The 16,688-nt window shown below is 34.7% G+C and overlaps 1 protein-coding gene across 8 annotated transcripts in view; it reads right to left on the bottom strand.

Moving 5' to 3' along the window:
• LOC143256820 (cationic amino acid transporter 3-like) overlaps nucleotides 1-16,688 on the bottom strand; it is a 103,236-nt gene that overhangs the window by 39,108 nt on the left and 47,440 nt on the right. For all 8 annotated transcript variants that reach the window (XM_076514583.1, XM_076514548.1, XM_076514558.1 and 5 more), the window contains 2 exons: nucleotides 8,965-9,187; nucleotides 7,950-8,089 (listed from right to left, as the gene is read on the bottom strand). In XM_076514583.1, coding sequence (XP_076370698.1) covers nucleotides 7,950-8,089; nucleotides 8,965-9,187 — 363 coding nt within the window. The remainder of the gene's footprint in view (nucleotides 1-7,949; nucleotides 8,090-8,964; nucleotides 9,188-16,688) is intronic.

Raw genomic sequence — 16,688 nt, 5'->3', positions numbered from 1 at the left:
TGCAGTGTCGGTGAGCTTGTTCCTGCAAATACCAACGTGGCCCAGTGTCCATAAAAACTGGATAGAAGTAGATGTTAAAGAGAAATGAGCCAGTTGGTTTTGAATATCGGTGAGAACAGGGTTTGAATCAGTGTCAAGCGATTCCATCATGAAGTGATTCCAGGGCCAGTAGAGAACTAAGCAAGTCAGTAGAAATAGCGCAGTTTGAGTACTGCTTAGCTTTTATGTGATCCAGGGCAAGAAAAATAGCATACAGTTCAGCAGTGAACACAGAAGCTGTAGAGAGGATTCTGTGGGCAACCACCAAACCACAACAAACCATGGCAGAGCCCACACAGTCACCTGATTTTGAACCACCTGCATAAATAAGAATGGAAGGATGGTTCAAAAGATGTTCAGCAAATAGCAGACAGTATTTCCAATCAGGAATGTCTACTTTTCTCAGATGACTTAAAGATAAGTCACAATTGGGGACTGGAAGAAGCCATGGTGGGATGGGCTGATCAGTAGATACAGCAATGTTACCCAAGGACAGACCAAATTCATCCAACTGCACCTGGATACGAAGGCAGAAAGGAGCAATGGTAGCCCATATGTTTTGAAAAAGTATGGCCCACTGAGAAAGAAAAACACAACCCCAGGTGGGATGCTTTGGTAAGGAACAAAGTTTCAAAGCATATAGTAAAGACAACTGCAAACGGCAGAGGTGCAAAGAAAGTTCATGAGACTATGTATAAGCTCTAAATTGGGGAAGTGCAGAAAGCCCCAGTGTAGAGCAGAAGTCCTTGATGATGAATAGAGTCCAGCATCTTTAAGGCCAATGGTCTGGCAGAGCCACAAACCAGTGATTCATAGTCGAGTTTCAATCATATAAGAGCATGATATATCTTTAGCATAGAATGCTGATCTGCTCCCAGAGTCATGGAAAACAGAACACAGATGACTTTCAGTGCTCTTGTACATTTGACCCATAGCTGCTTGAAGTGTGGTATAAAGATCAGCTTACGGTCAAAGATAAGCCCCAACAACTTTGTCTCAGGGACCACTGGCAGCAAAACTTCACCGATACAGAGTTCAGGATCAGGGTGAATACCCCGTTGGTAGCAAAAGTGCATGCAAATGGTTTTAGAGAGAGAGAAGTTAAAGATATTTGTTGTAGTCCATTTAAGTAAACCATTGAGGGCAGTCTGTAGCTGCCCCTCAATATACCTCATGTTTGACGACTAACATGAGATGTGAAAGTCGTCGACATAGAGCCCGTTTGCAACAGTGAGAGGGAGTTGTTCAGTGATGGCATTACTATTTATACTGAAAAGAGTGACACTCAGAACATAGCCCTGAGGGACTGCAAGTTCCTGTAGAAAAGAACGGGAAAGTATCAAACCCACACGAACTTGGAATCGCCTGTCCATGAAAAAATTTTTTAATAAAATGGGCAAATGGCCACGTAACCCATATATAAAGAAGTCTCGTAAAATGCCATACCTCCATCTTGTATCATAAGCCTTCTCAATGTCAAAGAATATTGATACAAGATGTTGTCATTTGAGAAATGCTTCTCTGATTGACATGGTGGAATGCTGTCATCGGAACCCACACTGGGTGGGTGAGAGGAGGTTGTATGATTTGAGACACCAAACAAGATGACCATTAACCATCCTCTCTAAGGTCTTACACAGACAGCTCATCAAAGCAATTGGACAGTAGTCTGAAGGAATCTTGGGATCCTTCCCAGGCTTAGAGAAAGGTAGGATAATAGCCTGATACCAGGCATTAGGAAAAACATTCTCCTGCCAGATCCAGTTAAAAACAATTAGAAGAATAGCAAGAGAAGCAGGAGATAGATGGGACAGCATGTCATAGTGTACATCATCAGGTCCAACTGATGTACTGCCAGACCGATGAAGGGCCAATTTGAGTTTCACCAGTGTAAAGGGACAATCAGCTAGAAAGGAAAGAAGTGATTGCTCTGCCCAAGTCTTGATGGCTAAGAAGGTGGAGGAAGAAGGAGAAGTGCTAGATACCTGGCAAAAGCTCTCAACCAGAGTATCAGCAATGCTCCGGGTATTAACTACTTCCTGGCCATCAGAGAGCAAGATCGAGAGGGGACAGGATTATATAGCCCACTGACCTTTCAAATCTTGTCCCATATGATTTTGAAACTGGTGGCAGAAGATATGCCATTTGTGAATTTAATTCCAGATTCCTTCTGGCTTTGAAAGCTGGAAAGCGATGCAGTTCAAGAGTGTGGGATATCTATGGAAAGTATCCCAGGCCTGTTTTTGAGCCTTCCATGCCATGTGGCAGGCAGGATTCCACCATGGGTAAGAATATAGTGGAAAACATGTCAAGGTTTTAGGAATACATTGAGCAGTTGCTTGTATAATATAGTCAGTTACTGCTGCCACACAGTCATCTACTGATGGCTTGAAGACAATGGCAGGATCAAGTTCTGCAAAAGCAGTGAAGGAGGGCCAGTTTGTCTGTTCAAACTTCCACCGGGGCACGCGGGTCGGGTGGAATCAACCTCGGCCAGTCTCTCTTAAGATTATAGGAAAATGATCATTGGATTATTGTCAATCCTCTATGAAAAATGGGAAAATAATGAAGGGGAGCCAGTTGAGAGATCAATAGCAGTAAAGGACTGGCTAGGTGCATGGAAATAAGTAGAAGAACCAGTATTGAAAAGAGAAAGGTTTTGATCAGAGAGCATATGCTCTACAGAGCAACCCCTCTTATCAATATCAGCACTTCCTTAGAGGGGATGATGTCCATCAAAGTCCCACAGGATGAAAAAGGGAGTCAGCAACTGTTCAATGAGAGCATCAAGATCTGAAACAGTGATGGTATGACCCAAGAAAACACTGATGGCTACAGCAAAGACAGGGTGGGCACATGCTGATTAACCAACAATGCCACCCCTCCATACACTCGTCCATTACACAGTCTGTCATTTCTGTACAAAGAAGACCGTTGAAAGGTGACTGTTTTGGCAGGTTTCAGAAATGTTTCCTCTAAGGAAAAACATACAGGATGGTAGGAAGCAATCAGTGTTTTGATGTCATCCAGATTAGAACGTAAACCTCGACAGTTCCACTGTATCAAGGTAACCATTTTTATTTATGTGTAGGTGAATTGGGTGAAGAACCCTTCTGTTTATGACCACGTCTTTTTTCCTTAATGTCCTTATTCGAGACAGATCTATCAACCTCCACAGATCCTGCCCTGGGTCGATTGGGCAGGTTTTGGCTGTTGGAAGGGGATTCCAGTGACTAAGGATGTGAACAAATGACTGTTTTGCATCTTGGGGTGGGAAAAGAAGATGTATCCACAGAAATGCCTGTACCTGGAACCAAAGGATGTGGATCTTGGGGTTTGTTTGAATGTATGTAAGGGACAGAGATGGGTGTTGAAGTTGAATCATCAACTTCTTTAAGCATGGAGGTCAAAAGACTTTTCATTTGTTTGGAGAATGATTGTTTTGGAGGCATGGAGAGATCTGTCTGCACTACAATTGTAGTTGTGTCTAAGATGAGGTGGTGGACAAAAATTTTCGAGCCTCAGGATAAGCAATGTTATCAATCGTTTTCAAATGCTGCACACCTTTTTCTTCCAACCCTTCAGGGCAAAGACGAAAGTAGAATGGCTGAGAGCTATTGCAATTGATATAATGAGGGTCCATTTCACACTCGTAGGCATCATGGTCCTTGCCACTGCAATGAGCACGTCAAGGAACCACAACATGACATCTTCAAGTGACCGAACTGCTGAAAACATCGGAGAGGGTTTGGAATGTATGGCTGTACTCTGCAATTCAGATAACTTGCCTTGATGGCAGCAGGCGGACATGGTGACGTAAATGTGAGAATAAGGACATTGGTTGGCATCATAATTCCATCTTTGCCTCACTGCAGAAACTCCTTGGGTGGAGAAAACAGTAAAAAATCTCTGACTCTGAGATGTTCTTCAAATCCCTCTCAGCAATAACTCCTCATGATGAATTCAAAGTAGCATGAGGCATAACTTCAATAGGTATATCCACAATTGCTTTTGAATGCAAGAGGAGTTCACTCTGTTAAGATGTTGATGTTTCCACCAATTTGTCACCAGATCAAAGCTTCTTTACTGACTTTGGAGAGCCAGCAAATCCCTCTAGTTCCATCTGAATAAAAAAGGGAGACATCTGCCATAAAGGTTTGTCTGAAAGTGAATGCGATATAAGAAAATGAGGTACGTGTGTTACTGATGGTCCGGATTGCTGCTCAGAATCTTCAAGACATGGACCTATAGACTGTTTTTTCACCATTTTATTAAGCTTTTTAATTGGAGTATCCATAATAAAGAAAGAAAGGGAAATCTTGGTGTCCACTGACCCCACCCACCACAGAGCCCTACGAGGGAAAGCACTACAATGTCAAACAAGAACAATGCAGCAACGCCAGGGTTTCGTGAGCACTATACTCAAACACCAGCATTAGATACAATGTCTACAACACCTGTTGAGAACATTCAAGATTGGTACTTAGTTGACCCTAGCCCGAGTGGACCAGCTGATTGACCCAAGGGGGCCACCCCAAGGAATTCAAGGCCAAAGTGGTGTGTCAAGATTGGACTCAACCACCAGGATCCTCTCCTCCCTTTCACGGGTTGCCACGCATGTCAAACACGTGGGTGGATGTTTAGATCACAGAGGAGGTAAACTGAAAGAACAGAACCTTCCTGGGAGGTCCCCTCACCACGTACAGGAATCCACAACAAAGGGGTCTCTCATGAGAAGAAAGCTAGAACTGAAAACAAAATTGACACACCTCCTAACAGAAAACAAATATATTATAATGCACTATTTGATAGACGAAAATTATGGCTTTGTATTGGTTACAAATAATATAGTATTGTATGTCAAGAAAAACTATTAGTAATTTCTGATAAGTTAGCATGACATGATAGGTGTGATTGCTTATTTTATGACTAACTGTATAGGATTGAAGTCTATGTATATTATGCTTTGCCTTAGTGACAAAGATATTAGAATAAGTAGTTAACATTAAATTTTGTACTCCTTGAAGACATGGAAAATAAATTACAGAAGAGAGGATGCCTAGAGTAAAAATGTCACAAATCAGGAAAAATTCAAATTTTGTTTGTAACATTACCCTATAAAAGTAAGAACTTAAAATTGTCATCCATTAAAAGATGGATTATTAGATACTTTTTACACTATTGTTATTGGCATAACATGAAAATAAAGGTGTTTGATTAATTTTTTAATATAACTCACTAAAATCCTGCGATATGTGCAGAAAAAGATGCACATGAAGAGGTTAGAAAGTTCTTTTAATGTTTTGTCATCACGTTAAAGTGTTTTATACAATTAATCATTCTTGAAGTTGTATTTATTGTTATACTTAAGTGCCTACATTTCATTCTTGAAATGCTTCATCAACCAAGTCCTGTTAACCACAACTTTATCACCCATTAAAATAGAATACACCACTCCCGACTGAGTTATATTACTTGAATATAACCATCAAATGATACCATATATATCATCCTTTACCACATTCTGGTAGCTTCAAATATATCCATCCTGTGAGATAAGAATATAGCATTTTTGATTGAGACATGCTACATTAGGATATAACTTAAATCATATTTGTCAGATTCTATTATAGAACTGCAGGAAAAAATACAGCATTCTGTCTCTCTACTAAAAGTACAAACTATATTATAGTTGGATATGTAATACCTCATACCACAGATGCAGACATCATCGGGAAACATAGTTGAAAATACATCAGGTATATTTCGTTAAATGTTTTCTACTTGATAAAGTTATAATTTTCCTATACTGAAGATACATTTCCAATAAGTACTTACTTCCACTTATATACATAGCTATTCTTTTTCAGCACTGCCTTTTATTTGCAAATCTTTCACTCCTATGTATTGCTCACAGTACACATGGTTTAACTGATTTATGCATGTAAATCATCATGCAAAAAAACCTCTACCAATAAACAAATATGTTATTCTACCTAACTATTACTTAAAGTTTAGGCAGAAAACTCAGAACCAATGCACAATGGGGAGAAAGATTGAAAGGAAATAAGTATTTGTCAGAAATATATTTTCAGTGTTGGAAAACTATGACTTCCAACAAGGTACCTTACCCCCACTCACATACACAGTTAGAATCCCACACACTGAATAGGTAGAGGGACCAGTGAGGGAGAAAACAGAAGCATTCTTTGAAAGAATCCAAAGGGAACCCCCTAGAGGAAACCCTCTAAGAAGAAAAGAATATGTAAAGGATCACATCACTTCTGTTCCAGGTACACACTTTACTCGGATGTGGAAATTGCAAGACTGATCTGAATAGACAAATTGGAGGAGCAAAACCCAATGTAGGTGTAAGATAGGATGGGTATCAAGGTGTAGAGTAACTAGGGTGCAACAAACCACACACAACAAGTCAGATGTATCCAAAACTCAACTAATGGGAACAAACATCCATGATGATGGATGGGTGTGAAGAACAAGGATCATACCATTGGTAAATCAACTACAATCAAAACTCAAATGTCAGGATTTGTCATCAATTAAGGGTTAGGAAATAGGATCATACCATCTACACCTCAAGTTCAGCCAACAAGAAAGAGAAATTCCACCATTGATCTGTAACAGGGCACACATGACTGCCAGAAGTGCCTGTGTATTAACATGCTAAGACATCTGTATATATCTGTTGTCTTGAAGCCTCCCTGCTGATCAATCCAAACTCCCAACTTTGGAGATAAGCACCGAGGAAGAAAAATAAATCCAGACATGGAGTAGGAAATGGTAAACCTGATGACATGGATAGTATGTTAAACTATCAATGAATATAGCTGAAGAAGGAAAGTTAAGAGAAGAAACCAAATGAACCCTATAAACAGACCACACTTGTACTGTCTTCAGAAAAGACTAAATATGCCAGACTCAAAGGGAGAAGTCCTTGCATAGTAATCACATTTCCTAACACATTATTACCTTTCTGATAGTAAGATAGTTTACAGTAATAGCATGGATAATAGAAAACTCCATTAAATGCATTCAAGGAAGAGAACGAATTGTCCTGACATAGATGAGTGTATAAAAACATTCTTCAAATAGATAAATTAACTGAAGCCAGATGTTGAAGTTGTGGTGTTAGTAAAATCCCACAAAACTGGTAAGTTGTAGATCACTTGATAAAAGATATAGGGAACTGAAACAAGTTTACAGGACAAGGCACAAAAACAGTACCATAGTACATGATGAATAAAACATACAATGGTGTCCCAAGAAATGCAAATAAGACCATGTGTGTGGGCATTCTCAGTTCTGCAGAAACTGCCCACCCAATTCTGATGAAAGACTATATAGTAAAACAAAGAAGTGGTTGAGATGGGATTATCAATCAAAAACTCCAATCAACACCAAGCATTCAAGTATTCTATGAAAATGTATTTTAGTCTTAACTTGCTCTTAAACAGTTCTATTTTTGTATCTCAAAAAAATGTGTCTTATGCAACAAATACCAATGCAACATTACCTACTTTAAAAATTTTGTTTTAGATGTGGCATAAACTTCATTTAAGCAATTAGTTATTTTTAAATGAAAGTCTACAATAAACCTCTATTAGCAGTGTATCAAGTTAATGTTTTCTACATGATAGGTTATTTTCTAGAAATGATTATTTACACAGTGGTATATAAATATCACAAAAGTAAAAAGTAATGTTGGAATAATTTTATTTGACTTCTGATGCTCACACAGATTTTTAACTACTTATTTTGGAGATTATTTGAAAATTACCATTTACTAAAAAAAAGTCTATAATGCCATTACCATAACTAAATATATATCTCCTAAATCATAATAACCAAAATTAGTTGAACTAAACATTTCATAGGCTAATATCACTCACCAGCAAAAATCCCTGATATGACTGTGGCTATAACTGGAGTCTTGAATCTACCATGGACAGTAGCTAGTTGTTGAAAGATAAGACCATCACTGGCCATTGCATACATAATTCTTGGGAGAGGAAACATTGCACCTAAAATACTAAAGAAATGTACATGCTATCATGTAAAATGAAAGAAATTATATATAATGGTGCTAGAAGCTACAAAGTGTTGTACAGGAGATGGTTTTTTCCCTTCATAATTTTCACTCCGACTGACTCACTAAAGGCATTGTAACTTCACAGTCAAATGTTCAGTAAAGTTAGTTTTTGAAAAAGCTTGATTCTGTATGTACAACAGACTTAGAATGTTTATTAACAGCTTGTCAGAGTTCATGAAGATAATATACAACAGTATTGTACATTATGTATTTTCATGTATGTATCATTGTACATTAAAATACATAATATACAAAAATATGCTTTTCTTATTAATTTATTAATTTGTCCAAGAAATATGAGAATACTTACCAAAATACCTAACACAATACCTCACTTCAGACCTTTCTGAAAACATTTTTTTTACAACTCTACAATGCATACTGTGAACTTTTCCTTCTACAATTCACTATTATACATGAAAAGCTGTCAAAGACATTGAAGTGGGATTACAAAATATAAACCAAGATTTAAAACTGAAGTTCAAACATTACAAATTTTAAAACTAATTTTTTCTTCTTGTCAAAATCTGAGCACACTAGTGGTAATAGTTATGGATTATGAATCAGATAATGCATCAAATTAGTTCAGGAAATATTAAGTCAGTTCAGTAGAAATTTGTAGTGACTATTATTCTCTATAAATTAAAGAAATATAAACTGATGTTGTTTTTAATACCAATTATTTAAAAAATTTTCTGAAGAAATTAATATTATAACTAAGCACCTTTCCAGCACTAACATCTGAAGATTTGAATCTCTCCTGATCTCAGTTTTTATGAACTTCAAAATACTTGTGTTCAAAAAGAACAAAATACCTTGTTGACAAACCAGCTAAAGCACCAACAGAAATAATCCACTTGGCTATATGCCACCCAACCATTTCAAACACATAAGGAAGAGGAGCTGCTCGATTCTGGTCCCAGTATGGCCACATGAGAGTTTCCACACTTGATACTCCAAAATATGAAAGAAATATCACCAACAAAGACAATATTATGCTGATGGGGATTGCCTTTTGAGGGTTTTTAACCTCCTCACCTATCCAAGCATAATTAAAAAGAAAAAAAAATGATTAAAGTTGTCTTATTTCAAGCTTTTCAGTGCATGATAAATAACACTCACTAAAATAATTAAAAATTATACAAATAAATAAAATATATTTTGGACTACAATTACACAAATAATTTCTATTTTACATTCCATACTCTAAATCTGCAATTGCACATACATTTAAAGGGTTGATCTATAACTTTTACAGATATGAGCAATATTGCTTACATGTTATAATATTCTCAGATTGAGTGATGCACAAGTGTTGTACAGATACACTGTATAACAGGAGTCCCATGTAAAATAATCTGAATTTAACTAAATGAATGAGATAATAAACAGACTCAACATGTAATATGAATTGAGTAACAATCTTTGTTACAGAGCAAAAACGCTTTTTTCATATTTGAAGAAAATACCAGAAAATCACTTCCTGCTGCTCCTGTGAAGTAGTCAACAATGATTGTCTATCAAGATATATATCCACTGAACAGTTAGTATAGGTTTGTTTCAGCACAAAGCTCCTATATAGGCTATCTGTATTCTGTCAACTGAAGGAAACTGAACAATAGATCCTAGCATTTTAATTCAGTAAATTTACCATTGACCCACCAGAAGAACTAAACTATTCACGTATAACCAACAGAACCGGGTGTAATTTATTTTGAAAACTAAAGAAGGAAAAAATACATTGTAACAAAACATAAACCTCAGGTTTACCTGCAAGGAATAAGTGTTACACTTAACTGTCATTCATTTACAACATGGAAAGGCTGTAACCTTTCTAGATATCATCTACTGAAGAATACTGCTATCATTTGCCTAACCAATATAATGTGAAGTTCAAACAATATTCCTGTGAGCATATTAGATACTAACTGCTAGATAACAAAGATGCAAGTTTTATGGATCATGAGGTAATGCCAAAAATGCATTGAATCAGAACAAACAAAAATGTTCGAAAGTCCTATATTAATAAAAACAGATATAAAACATACATATCAGAATATCACATTTTCTCTTTTTTAAACTTTTCCTCAAGCTAACAATTAAACTTAATTCCAAAACCATTTGTCTATATTCACAAGGCCAAAAAGCACGTTAATTTCATTTTCAAATGATTACATACCACATGGATGACACAACATTAACCTTCTGAGCCAAAGTGTACATACTGACTATGTTTGCAGTTACATTTAAAATTTAATTAAACTACTTTATAATCAACATGTGCCAATAAACTTGCTATCAAAACATATTCTATAATTCAACTTTTCATATTATCTAAAATTTAATTTATTAATTTAAAAAGATGAAATTTAAATAAGTTGTCAATATGCATCTCTCAAAGACACGACTTCTTGAAATCTCGATGTTTTTGAACTAAACTTGTTGCTCTGATCAGCGAAGAAATGTTTTTAATATATTTAGAGATTAGTTAGAAAGTCAGGTAAACTATAGTATTTGTTGTAGATGTTCTAATTTAGAGTCTAATATATTTTTGTTATCTAAAATATATATACAAAAACTATATGAATTATATTTTGATAATCAATGAAAAGCTTATCAAGTCATGCACCTGAATGCACAAGGCATCAAGACAAAAGTGCAAATTTTTTTGCTTTTGCACAGTTTTATTTATTGTTATGCATTTAACAAAAGTAACTACGATGTAAAAATTATAAACATATTAGGTTGAATAAGAAAAATGAAAAACCTAAAAACAATTATCTTTTAAGAATACCCATGGGCTGCCACTGCATGATGTAGCTCCATGCTTTATTAACTTGCACCGAGCTCTCACTGGGTGATTTATTGCTTCACTACACTAGTTAGACATGGTTCAAAGAGTAACACAACGATAAAATTAAGTGAAAATGTGTGATACTGATACGAGTTTGAGGCTATTAAGGATAACTGAATTATCTGCAGTCATTCTCTAAAACTATTTTTCATTTTATCTCATAATTTTCATCCTTTGCTACAGATGATTTCACTAAATTTAGTTTTGGGGTAGAGAAAATATACGAGATAAAATATAAAGTTTCATCTAAAGAAACTTTTGAGTTATATTTAAGAGATCTGCAAGTAGTGCAAATGAAATATGAAAACTGTAAAATAAAAAGCAACATTTTTCTCTTAACATGAAAATCATCTTTCTCTTTGACTCATTGAAAGCTTTGCAAGTTCACACATACCTTATATATACTTAAAAAAATCACTTTTCTTGTACAACAGATTTGTAACATTTACTAAAAGTTTGTCAAACTTTTTGAAGTTACCCTTATTATAGTCAGAGTTATAGTTTGTATAGTTTCATTGTTGCAAGGTTGGTTAAAAAATGATCCAACTGAACCTGGAGTTAATATGCAGGCTGCAAAGGATGCAGTTTCTGAAATGTTACTTCCATTAAATATAAAAACACCATGCTCAGGAAACAAGAAGTCTTTAATGTTTACAATGTTAGAAAACTGTTGCACAATTTAAACTTCTGACAATGAAGGTTTAAAATGAACAATAAAAAGGGAGACTATATGAAAATAAAAACATCCAAAAAACATGGTGATGGATGTGTTTTCTTACAGCAAAGCCACATCGGGCTATCTGCTGAGCCCACCAAGAGGAATTGAACCCCTGATTTGAGCATTGTAAATCCGAAGACATACTGCTGTACTAGCGGGGTGCACATGGTGATGGTATTAGGGTATTTATAGCTCACTTCCTAAGATACGTTTTAATAGAATGTCTAATCAGTTAGGATTACTATTTGTGATGTTACTACTGTATTTCAATATACATACAAATGAAACAGCTGGATGCTCTGCAAAGTTCTGACTACTTAAGTAGATTACGAGTGATTCTCTTGAAATATCAGACATTGTTTTAAAGCAAAAAAAAATTCACTTAGTGGCAAGTAAAGCAAGTGCCACAACATTCTTTCAATCATGTGACCATCCTATCTTATGAACTGAGATTATAGACTGAACTTAGAATTTTGACCAATAGATAATTCTTATCCACATTCATGATTTAGATGACAGTGATAAGTATGTACCAATGACATTTTGCAGCCTCTGGGAGTGGACCAACATTATCCAGGTCTATGTTCTGCAGAGAAGACCCCACAGTTCTCTGTTGGAGATTACTCCATCTCAACAAGTTCTTTCTCAAGGCAACACAGACACACCATATAGTATTCACACCATCTCCAAACATTTTGATTAGTGTGGCTAGAGAAACAACTGTTTAATGTTAGCACAAGTGTAAGTAATACATTGGTGCTCTTTAGTCTTTGTATTATATGAAGCTTGAAGAATCTTGGGCAGTAGACCTCTGGAAACAATCAGCTGCAGCAAAGTCAAAGAAACATGGTTTGGCAGTTTATATTAACAGCACAGCAGACTTTACTGTTCTTGTACTGGTAATACAAGTGCCATGCTATATTCCTCTGTATATGGATGTACCTTGATACACAGTAAAGGGCACCCAAACTGTATAGAGATCCTTAAGTTGCTCTTTTCAGAGCTTCCAAAGCACTAATTGTGGCATCCAATCACCAGAATAATCTCCCACTTCACTGATTACCATTATAGCAGAAATGGCTATAGTTGTAACTCTCACATGGTGTTGTGGACCAGAATATTCCATGAACACACACTAGTTATCATAATCTAGATAGATACTTAATTCAGGTTTCCATGTTGTGGAACTGGGTGATGCACTAAGACAGTTATGTCCTTGCAATATTATCACTCGCATGCTATCATCCTTTCCAGATTTGTTATGCTCATTACCAACTTCAATGAAGCATGGTTTAACAAGATGGAGAACTACCATTCCAGCAGTAACCAGATATTTATCTTTTAAACCAATTAGGCTTATGTTCAGTGATAGATAATGTTGACATATTGTCACACATTTATAAACTGACAATTTTTCTTCTTTACTACCTGTAAACAGCCATTAACACGTGAACTTACACTCACCCTCTTGTAGATGGGTACTTGACCTGAAATGCAGGTGTCATTTACGCAATAGGAGATTAAGTCATCAGTTGAGTACTTTTGCTGTTAGTGGTGTTTTTGGGCTTTAATCCAAAAATGTCTAACAAGGTTGGGCTTACTTAGCAATATTACGAAGTATCAAAGTAGAACTGTCACATGTAATGGTTTATGTACTTTGCCCCATCAAATAGAGCCAATTTATTATTTAAGTAATGTTTCATATTAAAATCTAGATAATAATTTAAAACAACTACAATAAAAGTACTGAACTTACCATTGTACATTTATTTTAGTACCTACTTTTGTTTCTGAATTATTTTTTTTTTGCATGCAATATGTATTCTTGGCTAGGTATTGTGCAAATCCCACCTGTTCTCCAAATTTGTAGAATGTTCTTAAAAGTGAGAAACGACAATATTTGTTTATAAAAGTGTGCAAGAATATTGTTGAAACGTTGAGAAAATTGCAAGATATACACATAAAAACTAATGCACCGAGAGACAAGTATTATTATTACTGGACAGCAACAGTCAGTGTGGTAAATGCCGAGAGAAAGCTATAATTGTGATTTATGACTATTAATTGGAAAAACTACAGAATTTAACCCAAATCATAAATATAGATTTTAAACATTACAAACCATTCAACTTCAGGGAATTACTTCAAATGTTAGAATTTCTACAAGGATATTAAACACGCTCCTTGGTGAGAAGTGAACTTGAAAATGGTGTTAAACCAAACAAGAACCAAGCTAGCCAAGAAAGACATCATTAGCTTAAGTGATGTGTGTGACAATATCAACTCAGAATTAATTTGCTTGTTGTGGGTAAAATATTTTATTTGTAAGTTTGTAAAACTCCTGTACGTAAACCATTATTTGTAATAACTGTTAGTAATAATCATTCATAAAAATTTTATTGTTTTTACGTTTGTCTATTAAAATACATTTACATTAAAAAGGGAATTGTGTGTATCAATCTAGTTGGCACACAACATAAATTTAATACATATTAACATATAATACTAAGCTCAAATTAAAATTCCAATTATATAAAATAGCAATACGTAAGGTACATAACATAATAAATAAATTGGAGACTCATCCAAAATAAATTATGTAACAAGTTATCATTTTTTTGTTCAAAGATAGTCAGTTTCATGCTGTTTTCTGCATTACACACCTAGATAATGTTTTAACAGTTAAAAAATTAGATATACATATTTACTTTCCAATACTATGGAATAGGACTACCAGTTTGCTTGATATTACAGAAATATTCTCAAATTACTGTCTTGTGATTAAAGCTCAGCTTCAGGGAGAATCTTCTTTATGTATGCAGTTTTGGCATTTCACAGACAATTGATCATTTATTGGTGAATGTTCATTTTTTTCATTTTGTTTATTTAAATATAATTTATTCAAATTATACTTTATAACATTAATGGTTTCCACTTGATTACCATCTTTAAGTTCATCTTCAATAATAAAGCATTTCTACTTCAAAACTTAATCGTCCCATCTCTGCAACCACTACAAGTCATCACATCTGTTCTACCATATACCTGGTACTCTAATATCTACTTCTTGTGAATATCAAGTACCTGTGTGCTTGGTCTTATATCCAATTACCACAGACTATGTCACTTAAAGTCTGATGCAGTTACCTAGATACAGTTATAGTGGAAGTGATAATTTATTTGTTTATTTCCTCAAAGTGATTTCTTTATTTTTTACTCATTATGAGATAATATCCAAAAAAATGCATTTGTATTTTGGCAAGAAATATAGTAAACAGGAGGTGAGCCAAACTGATGAGAGTAAAAACACAGGAACCCAATTAATTCAAAGTTCTATGCTGAACACTGAGTGCTCACCTTCATCTCATATGTGATGTACTCTGGATCAGCAAGTAGCATTGTTATGATGACAGCAGTGTTGTCATCATAAATCTTGGTATTGAAGTTGCCTTAAACAATGTTTGGAGGGAGCATGAGTGAAAATGTTACATTTGGTAAAATATACAAATTCAAACCATTAAACAAGAGAATGAGAAGTCACCCTACTATATGGCACACTCAGCTGCATGGTTGTGATAGTGACATGTTAAACAACAATACTCAGACAAAAGAAAGTGAAGGACCAAAGGAACCCAAAAAATAGCAGTAAACCTTCATAAAACCAAACAAATAGTAGAAAAATGACCTTTCTATATTTATTATTCTTTTCTTCAGTATAAAAACAGTTAGTTGGTACTGCATTGAAAATGTTTTAATTTTTGTATTTTATACAAGGGTTTATGATATTTTAAAAGATTTGTTTATAATATTTGATAGGACAAAGTTTTCATTTGTAATAATTAAAATTTTGGTTTCATATAGATCTTTAAAGGGTTTCTTTTATTGTTATGTTATTTGTTATTGATTTAAGCAAAGGTTTTTGTAACAGTAAGGATGTTAAGTCTTATACAGAGGTAATCTGTTTATGGCATTACCAGAGACATTCCAAGTTTTTTTTTTCTTGAGGAAGGGCAACCTTATCACAACATGGGCATAAGGATCCTGAATCTACAATATTTCAAGTCTATTTAACAGTGGAAATACAAACACTTGAAGCATACTTTCTACACTATAAAATCCAAACAATACTTATATATAAAGACAAGGCTTGAGATGCAACTTTGAAAGTTTTTACCTTTCTCAGTTGACTTACAGAACTACATTTATTCCTTGATATCAAAATTATATTCCAGTTTTATTCTTTATTTAGATTAAAAATATTCCTGGATGTACAAAAAAAACAAAAAAAACCCCTAAAAACGATACTGTACTGTACAGTTCATAGCATTCATAGAGGACACGGACTGCATACTCCATTACACTGGTAGGATGCATTACATTTGTTGTGAAAGTCCAGACAATTAGAGAAAATTTTTTCCATAATCTCTTATTTAACAGTGGTTACACAAGGCAAGTGATCACCCATTACCTACTTTTAATAGCTGCAATTTGATGGAAAAAACAACAAAACACAAATGTAGGTAAAAAGCAGATCAAAACAAAACCAAAAAACTTCAGAAACAAATCTCCGAAACTTTGTGATAGATTCTAAAGTGAGTTTTATATTAGTTTCCTTTTTTTTTTTTTTTAAATACACAGTAATGAGGTGGGCTTGTTCTTTTTTTTTTATTTGCCTATTCATTACAGTTTACCTTTATTGCATTCATATAATTTGGCTTTCAGCATGTAATTTACTAGTTTCTTCCAAAGTTACTTAAGAATTTCATTTTTAAAATTTTTGGTAACATTACAATATATTTCCAAAATATGGATTTGTAAAATACAGATAAATAATTTTATGTATAACAGGTTACTCAAATGAGATATCATTGATCAACTTTAACATCAGGGGAAAGAAAAACAACAGATGGATTTAAATTTTTTGGCAACTTTATAGTATCATAGTTGAGAAATGGTTCAATCTGTGA

This window comes from Tachypleus tridentatus, chromosome 1 (genome assembly GCF_004210375.1).
Source record: "Tachypleus tridentatus isolate NWPU-2018 chromosome 1, ASM421037v1, whole genome shotgun sequence".
Lineage (NCBI taxonomy): Eukaryota > Metazoa > Arthropoda > Merostomata > Xiphosura > Limulidae > Tachypleus > Tachypleus tridentatus.
The sequence above is the reverse complement of the archived record's forward strand: the minus strand, read 5'-3'. Positions and strand labels throughout refer to the sequence as shown.